The sequence below is a fragment of the Oryzias latipes genome, chromosome 10 (assembly GCF_002234675.1).
Source record: "Oryzias latipes chromosome 10, ASM223467v1".
Lineage (NCBI taxonomy): Eukaryota > Metazoa > Chordata > Actinopteri > Beloniformes > Adrianichthyidae > Oryzias > Oryzias latipes.
The window spans coordinates 3,378,935-3,402,364 of record NC_019868.2 but is presented as its reverse complement, the minus strand read 5'-3'; the positions used below and the strand labels follow the sequence as shown (position 1 = coordinate 3,402,364).

The following is a 23,430-nucleotide window of genomic DNA, read 5'->3' as shown; positions in this document are numbered from 1 at the left end:
CTGCAGGAGCACCTCTTCAGGCTACACGCGCGCGCACTCGATGCAAACATGCACGCGCACAGATTGGTGGGTGTATGTGGTTATGGCTAAATTATGGTGTTCATATAGTAAAACAGTGCTTACGAATTAACAGAAAAGATTCAGGGTTCACAGTGATTTCTCTTTTCCTGCCTTAAAGGCCCACTCTGAGGAAAATGGTGTTTTTGGTGTTTTTAACGCGTTCTTGTGGCTGTTTTCTGAAGTTAGAGGGCAGAGAAAATGAAGCTAAAAACTGCATTTCTAAGTATTTCTTTTTTTTTTAAATCATTGTGCACCATGAGCAGATGAAAAGAGATGATTGTAGAAAAAACTAGTTGTGATGTAAAATCTGTAATCGCAGGTCACATCTCTCTGCTCCGCTCCATTCTGATCATCCACTTACAGACAAATAGATCCATGAACGTCTTTGTTTTCCTCGTCTGAGCTGGAATCTGGATCTAAACTGCACAGATGGATAGCTCTGATATTGCTCACCACTTTTATTGCACCTTTAACCCTTGTGCTATCCTATGACCCCCACCCTTACGTGTTCTCCCTACCATGACAAAGGTGGATAAAGGTGGAAAGATTTCATGTAATCCATGGACACCAGTGAAGATCACAAATCATTGAAGAAAAAAGGTTCAGAGCACTGTTTAGTGGGTCTAGATGACCCAACTCCCAACGTTAAAGTGCCTATAGCACAAGGGATAAGGGATGTTAAGTTGGGGCTGTGAGGGGCTGGAGGCTAGAGGGAAAGCTGGTAAACAGATGGATGATGGGAAAGAAGGAAGGCTAACTCTGTGCCAACAGTCCACAGCTAGGAGTTGAGTTTCTAATGAACTCCTTTGTAGGCAGAGAAAAACTGAGTACATAAATTTTGCTATTGTGCCTTTTTTAGGCTTAAAATGTTGTTAACTTGTTTCTCCTAAAAACACATTAAAACACAGTGTTACTCTTTCTAACCCTTGTGCTATCCTAGGCACTTTAACATTGGGAGTTGGGTCATCTAGACCCACTACTAGACAGTGCGCTGAACCTTTTTTCTTCAATAATTTGTGATCTTCACTGGTGTCCATGGATTACATGAAATCTTTCCACCTTTATCCACCTTTGTCATGGTAGGGAGAACACGTCAATGTATGGTAATGGTATGGAGAGGTTAAAGATATGTCATGTGTAAAGGACATTTTTAGTTATTTCCTTCACATTTCTTTTTCAAAGGATCAATTACCTCACGAAATTTGATGGACTGAAAAAATACTGATGGGACAAGATTTTTCCTGATGATCAGGCAGATATACAAGCTAAATGACATCTGTGAAAAAATGACATCCAAATAGTTGCTCTGAAACAAACTAGTTGTCTTGCTAAGAAACTCCTGTAAAGAACTTTTCCAAAGAGACCAGTTATCAATAAATAAAAACCTCAAACAACCACTGATAATTAAATGAAATGTCCAGTGCAGGTCTTTATAAGCACCCCCACACTGACTCAAACTCTGATGGAGAACTCATTCATTCATTTTCTATTCCGTTTTATCCCTTTTGGGGTCACGGAGCTGCCGGAGCCTATCCTGGCCACTTATATGCGAAGGGGGACACCCTGGGCAGGTCGCCAGTCTGTCACAGGGTAGAATGTCCACAATCACACATCCATTCACTCTCACACTCACACCTATGGAAAATTTAGAGTGGCCAATTAACCTATGAAGCATGTTTTTGGATGGTGGGAGGAAGCTGGAGATCCCAGAGAGAACCCACGCATAAATGCAAACTCCACACAGAAAGGTCCCCCATCGATGTTCTGGTTCAGGTCCCCCAGCCGGGACTTGAACCGGGGGCATTTTTGCTGTGAGGCAAGAACACTAACCACTGCCCCACTGCGCCACTCTTATTTACTTGCAAACCTTTAAATTCTGACTGATCATCTTTAGATAGTGTACCCAGTGGTCTTTTAATCATGTTTATGCTGTTTTCAGGCCTAATAACAAAAACTAGGAAGCTTTTGGATCACTTAGTGTATTTTCTATGTCACAAATAATCTCTTTTTCAAATGGCCCTTTTGCATCTGCTCCTGGTTCACAATAATTTGATTAAAAAATACTCAGATTGTCAGAAGTCAAAACTCTGTCTCCCTCTCTGGTCACCAGTGGGAACCATCTCCAGGGCTCTAACCACACTTCCTGGATGCTGCACATTGACTCTCATTTACTCAATCAATCACAGCATATTTCAGCACTGCACTGAGCTGAGCTCAGTATGAAGTATTGTTTGCACCATGCTGCTGGCATTAACCAGTGTTATAGTTGGACCTGAGCTTCTGTCTTCTGACCCTGTTTCTGGCTCTGTTTGCTTGCCGCCTGCCGCCTGCCCTGTCCCTCGCCTGGATTATTGACTACCCCGTCTTTCCTCTAGTGATTTCATTCCTGTTATCGACTCCTGCCTGCCTGACCCTGATTTAGCTTTGTGGAGTTTTAGTTGTGTTAATAAACCTGCTGCATTTGGATCCAGCCGTCTGTCTGTTCTTGTGACACAGATATGTAATTTTAAGATTAATTTTCTTAATATATGTCCTCCATGAGGAAAAAAACACACCAGAAGAACATGTTTAAAGACACCATTTTCATTGGAGTGGGTCTTTAAAGTAGATATTTTTCCCTGCAAAGGACAATTGACCTACCACCAGGAATTATCCAGTGATTTGTTTGGCAACTGATGGGGGTGGGGGTTAAAACTGTTTAAAATTGTTCATTTTTTGTATTTGTATTTGTTTCTTTAATTCTAAGTATTCTGATGTGCCATTGCATTATTTAGCAGTGAAATTGACTGCAATGCAAGGGGGGGCACCACCAAAATCCTGGCCTGGGGCACCAAATTGGCTAGGGGCCTGACCATCGGTCTGTGGGCCACTTGGTACCGGGCGGGGGACAGAAACAAAATGTACACGCTGACTTTCATTCTTTACGTTTTGTTTATTTTTCTGATTCTAAAGTTTTATTTGAAAACTACTCTACGTCTGTCTTGACGCGTCACGTGACTGTAAGCAGATGTTCAGAACGCTAAGCTGGTAGCTCAATGCTGGAAAGCTAATTAATAAAAGTAATTGGAACATTTCTTTGTGGAGAAAAAAGCGAGGGAGGAAAACGAAGCAGAGATTTATAGAGACAGTTGTTCTCACGTAGCAGAAGCTGCTCTGCCTGATATGCGGCGACTGATTGTTTAATGTTTCACACACACAGATCATAAAGTTTCAGACACGGTGGATTTATAAATGTGTTTTAAAAATACCAGTTTTACATTTTATTTTTGCTTTATTTACCCATCACACCTTAAAACTTGGACGCGGCTGAAGTTAGCGTCCGGTTGTTGTCGTCTCCTCTGACATCTTCATCACAAAGTCTAACCAGCCACAAATATTTTACAGAGACTGATCTTTCAGCCCCCCAATGAATGTGTCTGATTTGTGTAAACTAGTAAAAGAGAGATTTATGAATTTTCCAACAGTTAGGGACATTTAGGCAGGCATCTGTGTTGAAAAATAAGGATTTATGTTAAAAAAAAAGTCTTTTTTGCCCTGAAAGATGTTATTATAGCTTTCTATGAAAAAAATGGTATTGCTGCTTTTATTGATATATTTACAAATTAGAAACTTCACCTGCACAAAGAATCTATTAATTATTTCAGATTTCTTTTCAAATAAATTCATTGTAATAGCATTTTAACTTGAAAGGTTTTTCAGAAACAAGAAGCTAAAAGATGTCAAACATAATCTTTGGCCCCATTTGGACCGGTCCGTGAAAATATTGTCTGACATTAAACCGGGCCACGGCCTGAAAAAGGTTGGAGACCACGGGTCTAATTTATTCTGTGTTATTCAAACAATGACTACATTTTATCTGCTTATTTATCTTTCATTCATCCATCATCCCTCCTTTATTAACAACCTATGCTTTCCAGAATCCTCATCCTTTCTTTATGCCAACTGCATCCACTCTTCAGAGTAGACACCTCCTCTTTCCTTCATCCTCTTCTCTTCAGCTCATCTTCGGAGTTTTCCTGTTTCCTTCATCCTTCTGTAATCCCAGACCTGCAGCTCTCGGCTGTAAAAGGCATCCATGGAGCATCTGTTGGATCACTTTGAAGACCAGGCTGTAAACCAGGAACCTCCTCCTTCTTCTTGTGATGTTCTGCAGCAGTCTGCCAGCGTTTAGGCTGCTCCTCCCTCAGAGCAGACTCTGTGTGTGGCTCAGAAACGCCATCAAACATCGTAAAACCGAGACATCATCAGTCCTTCTCTCAGAAGACAGGCTTTTTCATGAATAACTTAAAAAATGCTCCACATAAAGAAGCTCCATTACACAATCTTCATCCCTGGTGGAGTATCCACTCACCTGACTGTGGTTTAAGATCCACCAAAGACCAAAGACATGAAGAGAAAACTGGATCCATTTGCACGAGTCTCTTCAGAGCTGGACTTCAGTGATGTTGCCATCCTCCTGAAAGAGGAGGCCTCACCTACACCACCCACAAAAGTACATAACCGTCTGTGCCAAAGTGCAGACAGTTTTTTGTGTTTGCAATGATCTTTAGTGCTGCAATATGGATGATGAAAGTGAAGGAGAAAGCTAACCGTTAATGCAACAAGTTGCTAGAAGTTTATTATTATTACGGTATTAGAAGTAATACAAATCTACAAGGGGCAGGGCCTGTCCACACACCCCTTTAACCCTTGTGCTATCTTAGATGACCCCCCCCCCCTTCCATTGACGTGTTCTCTCTACCATGACAAAGGTGGATAAAGGTGGAAAGATTTCATGTAATCCATGGACACCAGTGAAGATCACAAATCATTGAAGAAAAAAGGTTCAGAGCACTGTCTAGTGGGTCTAGATGACCCCACTCCCAATGGTAAAGTGCCTAGGATAGCACAAGGGTTACATGTTACTAGCATACCTTTTGGCTTCATAATGTTCACATACACACAGGTAAACATGGGCAGAACGAAACACACGCACACACTTGTGCCTTCAGACCAACACACGTGAAACATTTCATTCAGGCAGGCAAACGATTTGTACAGTGTGAGCTAGCCGCTGTGCTCAAGTGAGTGTTTATGTTCTTCTGAGGTGGATGATGGAATGTAAAAATATAACTTTATAAATAAAGTTTGATTAAAAAAAGTGTGTTTACTCTCACAGATTTAGAGAGTCCTCCTTTCTTTTCCAGACAGAGTTTTATGAATCTTAACTCCTGGTCTTTTTTCCTCTGGACTTTGTGGATCTGATCTCATCTGGATTTTTTCTTTTTCTGTTTTTCTTTTTTTTGGAAAACATGCAGCGTTCTCCCCTTGAAGGGAGGCTCAATTCAGAATGTGATGTCACGTGGAAGAGCAAATCCACATCAGGAAGTTACAGAAACTTGTAGTTTATTTGTTCTAGAGCAGGTTTGGCAGGGGAAGTTTCTCTTCCAATGAAATAAACTCTGGGTTTTTTCATCAGTCTCCACATTTTTATTAATGTTTTGGTTTTCTTCTTTAAAAGTCTATGTTCTCACTCATCCTGTGTGTGTATTTATTGAAGGTTGCTGTGCAAGTGAATGTAAACAAGAAAAAACATCCTGTAATCCTGGAGTTGCAGGTTTTTCTGCAGAACATTAAGTGAGGTTCATGAAGAAATATGCGCAGGTTTTTTTCAAAACGGTTTGCATCTTCGAAGGAAAATTGTTTTTGTTAGAGCAAAAGTCCCACAATTTAATAATCTGCATAGATGTAAAAAAGGTCAAAGACTGTTTCAAACGCTTTATTGTGAATATTTTGTCCCAAAAACTATGAAATAAGTAAGTTTGATCTTCATAAACAATTCTGAGATTTTGTTGATCATTACAGCGCCACCTGGAGGACAGTGATTAACAAACCTCACATTATCTTGCTGCAGGAAGAAGCAAAACTTCCCCCAATTTTCTGTTTTAGACTTTATTCCTCCTTCCTTATATTTCTTCCTTCTGAACTAAAGTGTGTATCAGCTCCTCCCACTAACATGAAGTGTTTCACCACCTTCTGTTTCCTTTTTTCATGAAGAGGTTTTTTCTCTCAGTTTACCCGTCCGGCCTGAACTCTGCAGGTAAAACTTTTTTTTTGTCGTCAAAAAGGATTCCAGATTTGCAGCCGGGCCTCACGGAGGCTTGTGCCGGCCCTGCAGCCGGGCACAGATGATTTGTGTGCAGCCTGAGCTGGGTTTTGTTCCTGCTGGGGCCCATTTGAATGAGAATGCAGCCAATAGAGTGGCTGAGGCAGAAAGAAAGCAGCACAAAAGGCCAAAGGAGCTGAATTTGGGCAAAGGACAAACCAGGAGAGGAGTGAAAAGAAGTGCAGGGCGGACGGCCACAATGGAACAATTCACCTTATAATGGCTTTGATATATTATACATGCCTGAAGACTCTAAACATTGTGTAATTATTTATAAATGGCTGCCCCCCCCCTCCTGTAGAATAAAGCGGCAGAAAGTCTCTGCAGGTCTCTGCTTCTCCTCCACTGAGCTGCAAACCGAATAAATGAAATAATTAATGGAAAGCTGCATGCCTGTCTCATAAAGATGTCTTTAAAAAGCACTTATAGAAAACTGGCTGTGTGCACGTGAGCGTGGACGCGCAAACGGCCGTCTGCAGACAGAAACATCAGAGACGGAAGGAGTGGAGCTCCTGCAGAATCTCCCCCTGAGTTCTGTTCTGTTTGGGTCTCGTGGACAACAAAAAAACACAAAATTCTGCTCTAAAGAGCAAAAACAAACAGCAGCCATCCTGCAGGAGGAGGAAGATGAGGAGGAGGAGGAGAAGGGAAATATTTGAAGACTTTTTTTTTAATTTAGTTTATTGTTTAGCACAAATAAAATACACAACAAAGATTATTTTAAGAAAACCAAGTACAGTGCAGGGAGAGGCAAAAAACCCAAATGCATGGCTTCTACAAGGCCATGTCAAGTGTCAGTTCAGGCTTTTTACGTCCAATTTCAGACCATTCAAATGTACTTTTGGGGGCAAAGAGACACTTACATTCAGCCACTCAAAACTGAAACCACTTTTGGACATTTTACTGTTCAATTATTTCAATTATTTATGTCACTTTATTTAAAAAGAAAAAAACGAAAGTATACAATATTACACTTTTTTATTACACTGTTTTATCACATCTGTGCCTCCTGATAGCTGACAATTCTTTTAAGTAAATTCATTAAAATGTTTTATCTTTAATGAAAATAACTGTCTTTGCGGTAGTTTTGGTCTATAGACAAAAGTGTTCTAAACTGATTTTCAGGAGGATTTAACTGAATAAATTAGTTGACTTAGACCCAACAGTGCTGCACCTCTGACCCCCACCCTTAGAAAGACCCAGACTCACCTGAGCGCCCCCCCCCCCCCCATGCACCTGTGGCATCTAGCTGCACACAGACAATCCTGGAAAGGCCTGAACCCATTTCTGATGAAAGTCTCTGAGCTTTTATTGTGAAAGGCTGAAATGATCGATCAAACCTTGATCGAAACTTTTTATGTCTTCTGCTGAAGGAGCGTGACGTCCGTCACCAGGCCGTGATGATGAGCGTGTGTCCGTCCGTGTGCGCATCGTTTAAGCGCAGGTCTCTTTGAGCTGCGTGAATGAGCGCGTATGGATAAAGGATGGATGGAGGGTGGATGGAGTGACAGGGGACTCGGCCTCCTGCGTAAGTGTGCGCGCGCGCGTCTTCATTTCTTAAAAACGTTTTAGGTTAAAACTCTAAAAGTGGGTTTGGTCTTTTCTGTGTCTCGGGGAGGGGGTGTGGTGACGGGGTGCGGGTTTGTACGTGTCGCTCGCGTGGCTGGCTGCCTCCTTTGATTGGCTGGCTGTGATTACCGGCACACTTCTGTGCGCGGCGTGGACGCGCCGCGGGCGTCCTGATGTTAATGAGCAGCTCCCCCGGCACGGGGCAGACCTGCCGCACCATTCATCCTCCTCATCCTGGGCGCGGGGGGGGGGGGGGCGCAGGAGCGGGGGCCGGTCATTGTCCGGCTGCGGTATATAAGCGGGCTGAGGCCGGTCGTGTGCCAGGCTCACCGGCTCACGCGAGCTGATCCAGAGCACAGACATTCACAAGACGCGTGCTGCCAGTCCCGCTTCACACAGCCGGTCCCGCCGGACTCGAGCACTGAGAACTCCTGCACCCCCCAGGTGAGTACACGCAGGAGCGTGTGCGCCGCTGTAGCATCCTCCGCACGCACTGCACGCGCTGAACTTGTGTCTCTCCACAGATTGGAACCCGTCCCGCTGCGGCATGGACTCCGCGTATTCGGACATCGACAGCAACAGCTGCGACTTTTTCTCACACACTGACGAGGAGGACGCCCGAGTGCCGCGCCCCACCTCTCCTGAGCGCGGGCAACAGCAAAGGAAGCGGCGCCGAGGCCGGGCGCGCTGCGAGGCGGTCGTGCAGGTGGTGAAAAAGAACCGGCGGCTGAAGGCTAACGACCGGGAACGGAACCGCATGCATAACCTGAACGACGCGCTGGATGAGCTGCGCGGCGTCCTGCCGGCCTTTCCGGACGAAACCAAGCTGACCAAGATCGAGACTCTGCGCTTTGCGCACAACTACATCTGGGCTCTGTCCGAGACCATCCGCATCGCAGACCTGCAGGCGGGGAGGCGCAACGACACCCCTCTGCTGCTTAACCCCTCGTGCCTCCGCGAGACCCCGAGTCCAGCCAGTGACCCCTGCACGTGGAGCCCCAGCGGATCCTCGTCCGCCTCCTCCCCGGCGTACTGCGCGTCCAGCCCGGGCAGCCCCGCCGCGCCGGAGGACTACAGCTGCCTGCAGAAGGAAGCGCTGTTTGGCTTTCGCAGCTTTATGCCGGGCATCTACTGAGGCGCGTGCAGAGGGCACGCGGACAAGTTTGTGCTGGAATGATATACCCGAGTTTGCCTTACCCAGCTCCCACGGGGCTGCCTCCGGTCGGAGGTGAAAAGTCAGAGTAAATTTGTAAAGTGATGAAGCAGAAAACTGAGCGTGAAAATTGAGTTTCAGCGCGCGGACAAAAGCCTGAAAAGAGCCGCGCACGATCTCTCTTGATTGTCTATTTGACCTGTCTGTCACTCACACGCACGCAAACACTTACACAAAACACACTGCCGTCACCTCTGTTGGATTTTTGTTTTAATTTATTTTATAGTAACGAGAAATCTGTATTTTGTACATAAAGAGATTTTTATTCTATTTACTGAGACTTTGCTTTTTTACAGAACAAATAAAATATAACTTTTGTATAAAACAAATTTCCTGTATGTCTGATTTTTTATTAATTTGGTATTATTTTATATGTGGAAATTAGATTGAACTCGGGAGTGGACGGAGTGTCAGATGAATGCCTCTCAGCTGACAGACTACGATGTCAGTGCAGCTGCAGGGAAACTTTGAGCATCACGTGCGCGTGTCCAAGCTCCGGTCTGGAACGCCTGCAGGAGGATTCTCCTCTGAAACGCACGCGTCCCGCAGCAGCGGCCTTGTCTGTGCACGTGCGAAGGATGGACAGATTATCAGGAGACAGTGGGACACATTCTGCTTAAAGCGAGGCACAAGAAAAGCTTAAAAGGGAGGTGAAAATAATCCCCCTGAGACTTAAAAAGCCTCTGAAACTCCAAAATAAAAGCCCGAAGCTCAGCTCCAAACGTTAGAGGAGCAGCTTCCTCTGATCTTTTTCTTGTTTGATACATTTAAACTTTACAAAACTTTGCAGTGCAACTCAAGAAAGATTATTATCCAGATCAAACTTTTATTATTTCAGGAGAAACCTGGTGTAAGCTGCGTCCACACAGTGTCCTCTGCTGCATTGTTTATCATTTCTGTGTGAAAAGCAGCTGCTGGACTTTTGTAGAGGAATGTTGTTATATTATTTCTGCAGGTCGTTGAATCAAATACGCTCAGCACTGCAATTCAGGTCGAAGTGAAATCGAAAGATGTTTCGATTTATCTAAAGAATTTTAATTCATGCCTGTCCTTCTTTATCCAAGAAGCTTCGGATCATATTTTTAAACATCAGTTTTCTGCCTTTTTATGCCTAAACTGTTTTTTAACATTCTTAAAGTTTTTCCTTATTCTCAAAGATCATCATTTTACCTGTGCTTCTCAAAATCGGTTCGTTGTTTTCTGTTATTGTAGCAGAGCGTTTTCTGATTTGCTCAGTTGGCATCTCAGGAGAAACTTTTTTAAAAACGTTTTTTTTCCCCAAATGTTTGAATGTGACAGTTATCCATTTCTTTGTACCATTCTTTTTTTCTATTGTAAATCAGTTCCTTGTTTTTGCAGTTAAACTTGTTTGTGTTCAGAATAATTTTGTGTTTTTGTTGTTATTAGGTCAGTCTTTCACCGCGCGCCCCCGATGAAGACGCCCTGCATTGTTGGTGTGCGCGAGGCCGTGCGCTAATTGAGCGGGATTAAACCGCCGGCGGCCCGCGTGCACCTGCAGCATCATAATGAGCTCCAGTAAGTTTTTAATTAGATTTCTATTGTGGCCGCGCGGGGATGAAGCCAAATCTGTCAACCGCTGCAGCCGAAGCGCGCGAGGAGCTGTGCGCCCATTGGCTGCATACGCGCGCCTCACACGCACACCAGGGACCCAGTTTAAACTGGGGCCCCAACTCGTGCCCCCCCGCCCCCACACACACACCTCTCTCTCGCACACACACAAATGCACACACTCACACCTCTTTCCAGTAGCGGTTCTAGGCACGGGCCGTCCGGGCGGTGGCCTGGGGCGGAAAACTGAAAGGGGGCGGCACCGGCGGCTCAGCCCTTGTAATATATTATATGCACCACTATTGGTTTACTTATGTCACAGTTTGTGAGTTTGTAACAGCCTGAACCTGGCCGCGCCGCCGCCCTCGCCCCGCAGCTGCGCTCTCCTGTCTTTGAGAAGTAGACACAAATGTGTGTGAAGAAGGAGAAGGGAGGGGGCGCGGGGTGAGCACGGAGCGCCGCCGCGTTTGCGCATGCGCAAAACCTGGCTGGCTCATCTTTCAGGGGAGGCGACGGTCGCGGGCTTGATGAAAAAAATAAAAGTAAAAACTGCGACTGCGCCGTCATGTAGCGAATCAGCGCCCCTGGCTGTAGCTGCACGCGCTCCTGCTGGAAATGTGTGAAGAGGGGGGGGGGGGGGGGAATCAGTTCAATTGTGGGACGCTATGAATCTACTTCATAAAACCTTTTTATATTATAAGTCAGTCATAAGGTGACATTCTATAACCTACATTTTAATAAAGGTATAAAAAATATATTCTGCTTTTTGGGTTAATTTTGTGTGAAATGTCCAAATAAAAAAAATGGCAACACAAAACAATGCTGTCACTAAGGTGACAGTTGGTTCAGTCGACGGACTTGATGCCTTCTTCGTGACGTGAGGACATTTATGCCAAACAAACGCCAATAAACATGTAAAATATGGAAAAGAAAAGGTCAAAGCCATCTGGTGCCCAATTTAGAAAGAAAAGAAAAGAAGAAGAGGAGAAAAGAGATAAAGAAAAGGGTAAGTCCTCACAGCTTGATGCATGTTTTTTCTAAATTCTAATGCTACCTGCCCTACAACAACGTTGCCGATGAAAACTTTATTTTGGTTGATGACCAACACTGAAGTAGGCCCAAATGTTGCAAATAGCGTCATTTTTTTTTTTTTTTTTTAGATTTTATTCTTAAAAATTTGCTCTGCCTTAACTTGTAACATTAGTTATGATTCATGTGTCTGTCTGCTCTGCTGTAACACAAAGGTTTTGTTGTGTTTTGCTGTTGTATACTAGCTCATAATGTTAAAAAAGCTGTGATGGTTACACAGCATGCTGGTGCTGCCATAAGATGCTAATGGGGCAAATAATTTGAGATTGGTCATTAATTTAATAATCATTTGTGGCAGCCTAAACGTTTTCACAATGTTTTTTTGACATTTAACTGGGGATTTAGGGGTTAATTTTGAGCCTGCATATGAAGTTTATTTTTTATTTGTTTTACAAATGTGGGATTATATTTTTAGCCAATAGAATTTCCATAAATCTGTAGGTAGTTTTAAAAATGAATATTAACCATTTACTGCAACTCTATGGGGACAAAACATAATGTAACAGGTCATAACTAAAAATGTGCCAATCAAAGGATTGAAGACGGAAAACATGAGTTAATTTTTCTTCTCTGAAGTAGAGATCGATATAGAACATGACAATTTAAATTTCCAATTCATAAATGTTTTTAAAATATTTATTTTATATTATTTATTTAACATTGAGTTTGATTCAATATTTTCTTAGCTAACTGTATTTTTGCCATGCTTATGGTCTTTTATTTTTTGTGTTCTGATAACTTTTATAATGCTTTTCAGAATTCTGACATCTTTTGTATCCACTTCTTAATTTCAATGACAATAAAACATTTCAGTTGACGAAGACAAACAAAGTTCTGTTGTGACTATGGGGGGGGGGGGGCGCCTGGGGAGGGTCTCGCCCGGGGAGTAATTCAGGGTAGAACCGCCACTGCCTCTTTCTCTCTCTCTGTATCACACACACCCACAAACACACACACACACACATGGGCACATAAATAAATTGAGCTGCAGTTTGAATTTCATCTGTTCTTCTGTCAACACACTGCATTACCCAGCATCCTCAGCAACTCCAGCTCTGAGAACAGAACACTAGTCCTTTTGGCAGCTGCACCTTGAGCTGCAGCTGAACTCTGGAGAAGATGGAGCCTCCACCTTCAGAGGCTTCAGTTCCCCATCTTTTTTCTGTGTCTGCTATAAACAGGTGGAAAAACACGAGAAAAAAAATCCTGTATAAACGTGAATCAGAAACACAAAAGCATCTCTTCTATTCACTGATTTATTTTTTCCCTTTTTCTCTCACTGGAGCTGCTCATCAGTGTTTGCATATTTACTTTACATGAGCATGGACCTTCCATGGATATATGAGGGGGGGTATTTGAAGAAAACCTCACTGCGCATTCACTATCTGCAGGTTGGTGTTTATGAAAGAGTGTGCTCTAGATTTGTGGGAGACAAATGAAAGCTGAGCAAAAAAGGAGCGACACAACTCTGAGCACCAGCTGTGCTTCATCTCAGAGTCCCTGTTGCTAAAGCCCTGCGGCCCCCCATGATGGAGTCCCACCAAAAGGCTCTGAAAGTGAACTCTTTGACCGCTCAAATGAGGAAAGTAAAGTCAGGTTTTTCCAGCATAAGTGAAGCAAAACACTGATAAACAGACGCTGCGTCATTGTGTTTCTGCCCAGGCTGTGCAAAGGTGGGCTCACACTGAGCTGGGGTCAAAGGTCAGCATTTAAAGGTGACACTGTGGCTGTGCGGGGGCTGACCCGGGATCTGCGCTGACAGATGAGTGTGTTCTCTGTTCCCTCAGGGCAGCGAACTCCTCTGCTCTGATCTTGGATCAGACTGAGAGGAGGGCACCTATACTAACTTTGGTGTCTATGCAGAAAACACAATGAGAAAAAAAAACATCTGAATGGAAATTGAAGAGTAAACCAATAAAATTAATGTTTATAATAGATTTGGTTTGAAACGTTCGCTCGTTTGAGAAGAAAGAATACCAGAGTCTGGATGTCTCCTTCATATGTGTTTTTTTTTTTTTTTATTTAATTACCCAGGAATTGTCCCATTGAGATTAAGAATCTCTTTTTCGAGGGAGTCCTGGCTAGGGGGGAAACAATAAATTACATTTACAATAAAAATGTCAACATTAAAAACGTAAATAAAAAGTAGAACTCATGTCAAACAGGTACAGTTAAAAGTGACTTTCTCCTCAAATCTCAGCTTGGATTTAAAAATATTCAGTGGAATGAGTTCTTTTAATTTCCATCTTTCCATGTTTCAGGAATGATTGGGCACAAAACCACTGTCTTCTTTTTCAGGATGGATTTGACTGATTGATCAAAGTAATATTGACCACAATGAGCCTCAGATTGAATTAAGATCTGGAGCATAGAATACTGAAGAGTATTAATTTTTAAAATTTACATCTGAAAAGTCAACAGTTTCATAAGCATGTTTAGGTTATCTTTCTTTTCTCTGGTTTCTGCAGTCTATCTTTAATCACTCTGTCCCCATCGTTTCTATGACAACCAACAGGAGCGTCTGTTAAATTTGAGGTGGAACTGCAGCTGAGCCCCCCCATCTCTGACTGTATCACTGTGTTTGTGAGCTGCAGTCAATACATTTACGTCCCTTTCTTTCCCCACAGCAGCCACAGTTGGACCTCCTGGGGACCTGCTGTCTCCTCCATCCTGTCCTGATCAATATTTAATGAGGCAGCAAATGCCCCATGCTCCTCAAACTGCAGCCTTTTACTAACTGTCGGCCTGCGAAGATGAAGAGTCAAGGGACGTTGAGCTCTTCAGGAAAATATTCAAAAGCTCCTGTTTTCAGATGAAAGTCCAGTCTCAAGGACACCTGCCTCCTCTTCCCATCACTAAAACTCTTTTTAATCCCAAGGTTTAGCAGATTTATGATCCCTTCACCCTGAGACAGTCCCATGACACTTAAGTGCAGCATGCAGGGAATCTGACAATGATTAACAGAAAAGTGCAGCCTAAAACACAGAGGGAATCCGGATAGAAAGCAACTGGGACGATTAGAAGCCTGTATTGAAGAAAACCAAACACGAACAGCCCCCCACCCAAAAAGAGTCTACACGAAATTAAGGTAGAGTCCTGTCTGGTGGTCAAAAGAAGCTTGTTCCACAGTTCTGGAGCTTTGTCTGACGCCCACCTCTATGAGCGGCAGAGAGGAGAGGGCCGGTCAGCTGGTCTGAGCGACTGAGGAGAAAAACGGCTTTGCAGGAGCTCAGACAGATGAGAGGATCCCAGCATGTTTGGAAAACACACATCGGTCGGGCGTTTTCTAGAAACCAAGACTAATGTAGATGCTGGTAAATTATCACAAACAATAAAGATTTTACATAATGAAACCAACATAATAACCCAAAAAAGAACTCCATCCATCTACCCATCGTCCGTCCATCCATCCGGTCATTTTCCAAACCTGCTAAGTCCCTTTAAGGGTAAAGGAGTTGCTGGAGCCTATCCCAGCTAATGTTCGGGGATGGTGGGGTACACCAGTCCATTGCAGGACACAAACACTCATGCCAACAGGAAGTTAGGATACTAAATGATTCTCAGCACGGACATAGTAGTGAAAGAAGTGAATCAATAGAAAACTGCGGTGACAACTGCAGCTCCAATTTATGACTGCACTTTCTGCAGTTACACAGATATGAGGGAAGATTTAGCAAATTTCTCTCTCATTTTTTCAACAAGCATCATCTTTAAGGTTCTGAAAATTAGTTGAAAAAATATGAATGCTGTCTTCATGAAAGACACGCAAACAAATCTGTGGTGAATCCTGAGCGTCTTCGGAGACACGATCAGCAGCAACGAGGACACTGTCAGAAGACGACTCCTCATGCTCTGATCAGCCTCGTCTTTCCTCTTCACCTTTCTGTTTTTCACCCGTCACCTGACCCCGCCCTGCCCTGCTTGGCCCAGTCTGTCAAACAGACCATAATTCTTGAAGGACCAATTAGACTCAGCTTAAGCTTTTGTTTTATCAACAAGTCCTTCTCCAGCAGCACGCCTGCGGGACAGAATAGGCTTCATCTGCAGGATCTTCAGACACCCATCAGCCGCCACTCCCACCACCCGCCCCAACCCCAAGACATGATATTCAGCCGCCCTTTTACTGTAAAGGAATGACACCTCTGCTCCTGTTTTCACTGGCCAATTCTGGATCATTTCACACATTTACTGCTTTTATTCAGACTCTCATCTGTCCTTGCAGCAAACTGAACTTTCTGGATCATATTCTGGTCCCACCACACCAGCCAATCGCAGTCATGCTGATCGATCCAGATTCCATCCAATCAAGTCGCCTCATCAATTAAACATAACATTATGTTTAGTTCCAGCCTTGGATGCATGCATCAAAATTTCACAGCATTCCACTGAAAAACATTAGAGTTATAACAGTGCGCCACTTTTGCTTGTTCGCCACGCGTACGCCGTTCAAAATCTACAACTTCTAGTTGCAACATTTTTTCCAGAGTAGCTGGCCGTTGATGCCCGAAAAGTTACGACACGATTGATAAAAATTCCAACGATAATTTTTCGTTTGTATCTGGTACTTAAGGTGCCTTTTTGTGAAAATTCAAGATGGCAGCCTTCTCCCGAGATCAAAAGTAGACGAAACTCCAGTGGTAGTTGTGGACTTGCGCCAGCAACATGTGTATGAAAAAAGTTCATTTTTTCATATTGAGTAAAAACGCGAAAAAGCAGAGATTGCAGATTTTGGGACAAAATGGCTTCATTAGTCAGAATTGGTTTTGTTGGTCAATTCTCAAAAGAAGCTAGCTAAGATCGCAACGGTTGCGAATTCGCCACGCGCACGCCGCTCAAAATCTACAACTTCTAATTCCAACATTTTGTCCACATCACCTTGCTATGGATGCCTGAGAGGTTACGAGATAATGGCAAAAAATCCCTAGGACGAGTTTTCGTTTGTATGTGGCGCCCAAGGTGCTTTTTGATAGACATGCAAGATGACGGCCTTTTCGCAAGGTCAAAGGTCAACAGCACTTCTGTGGTGTTTGTAGAATGGAGCTGGCATCAAGTGTTTGCAATTTTGTGAAAATTAGCACCCAAATTAGCACTCAAAGTAGCACACATCCCGAAAAAGTGTGCTCTAGAGGCCTTCTGGCTAAAGAAAATGAATTTATACTACATTTAAACGTGTGAAGGAGTTGCACTGCATGAGAAAGGGTGGTCACACTACAGACCAGTTTGGTGAGTCTCCAGATTGTTTTGAGCTTTGAAAAACACCAATGACTGATTTTGTTTGTCTTTTATAGGGGAGAAACATGGAGGCCTGCTGGAGGACGGGGAGGTGGAGCAGTTGAGTTCATATCGCCTCCACACATGTAGCACTGAAGGTGAAGTTACCGTGAAGCTGGCTCATGGAGTTTAATATGCCTCTAATGTCTTCATGCAGTGGCTGCAGGTTTGTTGTGTTTTTACTGGTCTCACTGTCGGAGCGTGCTCAGAGGAAACAGCCCAGTTAACCGACTCCTTGTAAATTCCTCCACATTGTTCTCAATTTGTTGGCCCAGTTTATGCTCTTTGTTTGAGAAGACCAAAGCTCTCCACTTCATCCTCCTGCTCCTTGTTTTCTTCTCCTCTTTACAGCCCAGGTCACCTCCTCCTCCTCCATCGCTGAACCCAGAAGGCCGGTCTCCTGCAGTCAAAAGACTCTTGGCTTTTTCTCTTTTCTCCTTTTCAGTCTCATCTCTGAACTTTGGTGTACTCCTGAGTGTGAAAAAACATGCAGAGGTCTATCTGATGGTTTATAGCTGAAGAGAGGACTGTCAGACTTCAGTGTTTACCTCACCCACCATTTACTCTTGTTTTTGGTTCGGATTTCAGTTTTTAAAAAAAAAATCATTTTCTCATTTAAAGCTCTATCTCCTCTTACGCCTGTGTAGCACTCACAATTTTAGTCTTCTTTGCCTTGAATTGATTTACTGTTCAGTTATAAAGAGCTTAACTTGCCATCTGACTCTTTCTTAGAGTTTATAAGCTTCAATCCATCCTTCACAACACCCAGTTACCATGACAACAGATGAGCTCAACAAGGAGATGAACCCATTTAAAGAAAACACTTGGACTAGCTATCAAGCATGGCAGAGGAGAGCTGATGATGTGGGCTGCTTTTGCAGACCTGGACACCCCAAACTCAGTCAGAGTGGAGCATAAAACAACAGTGAGATCACTGTGTGCACATGTGTGAGTCAGGCATAGTGTGTGTGGGTCTGCATAAACTTGTTTGAAGGTGTCTGTTATTTGAGAGTGTATTTGTTCACAAGATCAGTTCATTTCTAAATTGTTGTTGTCTAAACTGTTTGCAATAGTGATAAACTTCAAAACAACTGCTCTTACCTTTTCTGTCATTCTACCCCCTTCCTTTCACACACAAACACATTTTACCCCCAACTTTCTGGTCTCTCCCTGTCTCTTCCGCTCCATCTGAAACTTAAAGGTAAAGAACATTAGATTGATCAAAAATACATTTCAGCCTCAAATTCAAAGAAATTATCTAAATATACACTTTTTGTGTCTTAACAATACAAACCCAGTTGTTAAAATAAAATAAAATAAAATGAGAAGCTCATAGCTTCTTTGTAGCTCTGCTGGACAGGAGACGTTGGAAAAAGAAACCTCCATTAAATAAATCAAATGTTCTTAAAACATGACACATTAATTTGAGAATAAGAGCAGGTTTTCTAGACACTCGTCCACCATCACCACCAAACCACCACACCATCAGTCCCTGAAATGCAAAACGGAGAGCTCAAAAGAAAGAGTCTACTTCTGTTGTGGCACGAAAATAGATGAATCTTTTTTTTAGTTCAGCTTGAACAGATTTTTATCAACTATAGTGTCATTTCACGTCATTTCACGTTCACACAGGAGATCACAAAAGTTTGCATTTAATTGGAAACGTGAACGGCCTTGCAAAAAAGTCGAATTTTTTCAAAAAATCGGAATTTAGCATTAAGCCCTGCAGTGTGATGGTAGCCTATGAAATCGAGCAGAAACACCCATATTGGTCCTTCCACATTCATAACTGACCTTCACGAGTTGCTACTTCTGCTGTGACTCTATGTACAAAAAGTGCATCTATTGAATGCACGTTAAACGTTAAACCAGAATTGAACAGACTTTGACCAATCAGGGACAGGGATTTGTTGGTGGCATATACATTTTTTTTTACACAAGTGTCAACTGCTTGAAACGTGATCATGGAGGAGAAATAATAGAGTTTGTGCGAGCAGGGGTGGGGGTTCCCCTTTTTAAGAAGGAGGACCGGAGGGTGTGTTCCAACTACCCGGGAATTACACTCCCCAGCCTCCCTGGGAGTGTGTATGCCATGGTACTGGAGAGGAGAGTCCGTCTGATAGTCAAACCTCAGATCCAGGAACAACTGTGCGGTTTTCGTCCTGGTCGTGGAACAGTGGACCAGCTCTACACCCTCTTTGGGGTGCTGGAGGGTTCGTGGGAGTTCGCTCATCCAGTCCATATGTGTTTTGTGGATTTGGAGAAGGCGTTCGACCGCGTCCCCCGTGGTATACTGTGGGGGGTGCTCTGAGAGGCTCTCAATTTACCGGTCGATCTTCGTTCCAATACTCATCTATGGTCATGAGCTCTGGGTCATGACCGAAAGAACGAGGTCCCGAATACAAGCAGCTGAAATGAGCTTCCTCCGTAGGGTGGCTGAGTGCTCCCTTAGAGATAGGGTGAGAAGCTCGGTCACCCGCAGAGAGCAGAGTTGAACTGCTTCTCCTCCACATTGAAAACAGCCAGTTGAGGTAGCTCGGGCATCTAGTCTGGATGCGTTCTGGCGCCTGGGAAGGTGTTCCGGGCATGTCCCACTGGGCAAAGGCCCCGGGGAAGACCCAGGACACACTGGAGAGACTACCTCTCTTGGCTGGCCTGGGAACGTCTCGGGGTCCCCACAGAGGAGCTGGAGGAAGTGGCTGGGGAGAGGGAAGTCTGGGCATCTTTGCTTAGACTGCTACCTGGTCCCGGATAAGCGGAGGAAGATGGATGGATGGATGGATGGATGGATGGATGGATGGATGGATGGATGGATGGATGGATGGATGGATGGATGGATGGATGGATGGATGGATGGATGGAGTTTGTGCCCAAACTGAATGATAAGACACAAACTCTTTCAGTTACTGTTTGTTTATTGTTCATGACAGTTGACAAAAAATAGTGCAAACCCTTCTTTTAGGTCATCTAACCTTACCATATGACATAAATATATCAGAAAAAAGTTGTGGATGAAAAAGTCTGGAGCAAGATTCACAAGATTTGAACCGCTTCCACATTTCACACCAAGACTCTTCCATTTGTGCAGCACATGCGCTGGTATTGGGTGTCATAAGCCCAGTGTGAACTCATCTAGCATTGTTCTGAGTGTGCAGGAGGCTGTGAAGAGGAAGAACTTTCTGAGAATGGGAAGAAGCCTCCAGTTGAACCAAGTGTCTAAATGGCACAAACAAATCCTGGACTCACTGCTGACCTCTTTGCTTTAGTCATGAGTTTGTTCAGTTTGTATCTCAGAAACATCAGCAGATCCAATATCTTCCTTGGGGCTGATAGTCCACTCCATGACTTAATTTCTTAAGGTCATCTGCAAACTCAAGATCCACACGAAGAAGAAATGATTCACTGAAGCTGCAGCCAATCGCAGTTTTACAGAACAATGTTCTCCAGCGTCCTCTGAACCATGTTTGATCTTTCCGAGGAGAACAAGCTTGTTCTCATTTCAGGTGTTTTAGCAGGTTGAATGGGAGACCCAAGGTCTGAACACAGCTGCATTCTGCAGATGAAGAGGAGGAAGAGGAGAGGAAAAGACCAGGTCTGTCATATGCTTCACTGAAGGAGAACTGCAGAGAGGAGGAGGAACTCACCATTGTGTGGAAAGTCTCTTTGAGAAGAGAAAATTCCAGAAGGCCTCACTTCCACTTTTTCTTTGACACTCTCCATCCAGAAACACGCTCTTCACCCTGAGGCTGAGCCCACCCCCACTCTCTATCCTGCCCAACGTTCACAGGATGTGAATGGACCAATCACAATGCTGCACCTGCACGTCCACTGACCCAACTTCACGTTCATCATAAGAAAGTCAGAGTCAGCAGATTCACCAGACTTGACCTCCAAAGCAGAGTTGGAATGGCAGCAAGAGCAGAGGATTCTCTGAAGCTGCACTCCAACCCTTTCTACTGAGGAGAAAAAAGAGGGAAAGAAAAGGAAGTGAAAGAGGTGAAAAGGGGAAGAGCGCAGTGATGCCCCCAGGCTGGATGACTGACACACACAGAGTTGTACAGATGCTTGTTCACTCAGAAACAATCAGCTGGCATTTCCACCAACCAGAGACTGCAGTCAGATTTCCTGGAGGATCCTGGAACCATTTTCTGCTCTCGTGACTTAGAACGTTTATGGCTTCAGGTGAGCTGTGGACGTGTAGAAGAGGCCAAAACATGAGTCTGAGAGGCGAAAGAAGAGAGCGCTAATGAGCTGAGTGGAGACATGGGGGGTGGGGGGGGCACTCCGCCTCAGGGCAGGACAGGGGGGCTGTTAGCTCCTCTTCAGGAGCCCACAGAGGCAGAACAGAGTCACAGGAAAGTGTCAATCAAGAGAGCAGCCGAGCAGCAGGAACACACACAGAAATGCACATAGGCACCCATGCACACACACGAACACACGCATGGGCACGCACACACTTGTGCATAAATGTGCACACTAATTCGTGCATACATGTGTGTTGTTGGTTTTGAAAGTAGAGGCTGTTTGTTGCTAATGTAGACGGATCTCTAATGAGGAACCTCCTGAGGTTCTCCCAGCCAACGTCTTGATTCTGGTTTTCATGGTTGAAGGGGATGGAAATTTTGGATGCTTTCATTTGGTAGATTTCGGAAGCTCAACATGTTGTTCTGTTAAGTGTTTTTGGTGTTTTTAACATGTAGAATTCTTCAGATAATGGAGGACATATAAAAAGAAGATTAGGCTTAAAACTACATTTTTGAGTATTTCTTAATTCTGATTGTTAATCAGAAGCAGATGAAAAAATGCTGTTTAAAAGTGCATGTAGCAGTGATGTAGGTGCTACAATCAGCAGGCCACCAGCTCTCTGCTCTGCTCCATTCTGATGCATCCACTTACAGACAAAAAGATCCTTGAACGTCTTTGTTTTCCTCTTCTGAGCTGGAATCTGGATCTAAACTGTACAGCTGAAAGCTCCAATCTTTGTCACCAATTTTGCTGCACAGCTAATTTTAGATTGGGGTTGTGAGGGGCTGTAAGGTAGCGGGGGAGAGTGTAAACAAAGGGAAGATGGGAGATGAGGGAAGGCTAACTCTGCGCCAACGGTCTTGCCCACAACTCAGAAGTGAATTTCTAATCAACTCCTGGGGGCTATTCCAGAAAGCATGTTAAAACTACCCTGACTTTAACCCTGAACTGTGGCTTAAATCCACCTGAACTTGCTTACCGTAACTTCCGGGTTATAGAGCGCACCTGATTACAAGCCGCACCCACCCAATTTAAGGAGAATTAACCACTTTTTACATACATTTGTGAAAACCAGCAACAAATACTGAAAGTCGCTTTGGATAAAAGCATCTGTAAAAAAGAGTAAATGATAAAAAAAAATCATATGTTGTGTGTGTGTGTGGGGGGGGGGGGGGTGTCACATGTGCAGTTGCCCCTCTACCCCATGTCAGATACAGATCAGGAAAATGAACCTCAGTTCTGCTGTTCAGGTAAACAGATGGGAGTTTCTCTGCTCCACAAGATAACCTCTGACTCCCTCCCTCCCCTCTTCCCGCCCTTGTGTCAGTAAATGCACCTGTAACCCCCCCCCACACACACACACACATCTCCACTCGGGCAGAGTAGAGTTTCATCCTCCACAGACCTGCTACTCGTTATTGCTTTGTTCTTCTTAACAGCAGATGAGGCCTCCTCCATTCATCTGGATCAGAAGAGGAACATCTGGATCTATGCCTGCTTCATTTTTATAAAATTGATGTGTTTAAACGAACAAAAAAAAAACTTTGATTTGTAAAATTTCACACTCCACAAACGTTATCATCAACTTTTTGTTAACAAACAAACAAAACAATCAATTAATGGCTTTGACCTCTGACATTAATTTAAAAAGCAACATTTATTTCAATATTCTTCAAACTGAATCAGACTTTATTCAGAAATGTTTTTTATTTGTGTTATTTTTTTATTATTTTTGCTCTTCAATGAACAGATTCATTTAAAAGAAAATTACCAAACTGTGAAACAAAGTTTTCAACAACCATGAAGATTCTAGACAGACGAGAACAGACGAGCCTGTCACCCTTATGTCGGTAGATTAGAGCAGCTAAATACAACAGTTTCATATCAAATAAAAACACTAATCCTTAAAAAAAATTTAGAATATACTTTCCCCCTTAAAACGTTTTGAAGAAATGATGGAATGAAACATAATCCTTTTTTATTTGACTTATGGATTCAAAAAAATAGGGATGGGGACTTTTTCCTTTCTTTCTCTGTTCATTATCATATTTCATCTACTTTCAATTGAGTTAATACTATTTCACATTTTAAATAAAAATAAATTCATCTAAACAGAAATAAAAAAGATTTTTAAAAATACAATTAAAAAACATAAAAGTCTACAAAACTTAATTGGAGTTTGTCTAATATTTGACCAAAATCAAAATACTTTAGCTTAAAATAAACCTGTTTGGTTTTCTCAGGTGTGAAACTCACCTGAACTGTGGTT

At 43.4% G+C, this 23,430-nt stretch overlaps 1 protein-coding gene and 1 long non-coding RNA gene across 2 annotated transcripts; both read left to right on the top strand.

Annotated features, from left to right (window-relative positions):
• Nucleotides 1–8,065: 8,065 nt before the first annotated feature.
• On the top strand, nt 8,066–9,309 carry neurog1 (neurogenin 1). The gene is made up of 2 exons (XM_020701745.2): nt 8,066–8,218; nt 8,299–9,309. Exon 2 carries the CDS (start codon nt 8,322–8,324, stop codon nt 8,907–8,909), a length of 588 nt encoding a protein of 195 aa, XP_020557404.2. The 5' UTR covers nt 8,066–8,218; nt 8,299–8,321; the 3' UTR covers nt 8,910–9,309.
• Nucleotides 9,310–16,852: 7,543 nt separating this feature from the next.
• On the top strand, nt 16,853–17,938 carry LOC110014762. Its single transcript, XR_002289764.2, has 3 exons — nt 16,853–16,868; nt 16,934–17,014; nt 17,268–17,938. It is a non-coding gene; the product is annotated as an uncharacterized LOC110014762 (long non-coding RNA).
• The last annotated feature ends 5,492 nt before the right edge of the window (nt 17,939–23,430 follow it).

Bases quoted from the DNA above. Each gene is read 5' to 3' on its own strand.
- neurog1 (XM_020701745.2), top strand. From the start codon at position 8,322: ATGGACTCCGCGTATTCGGACATCGACAGCAACAGCTGCGACTTTTTC.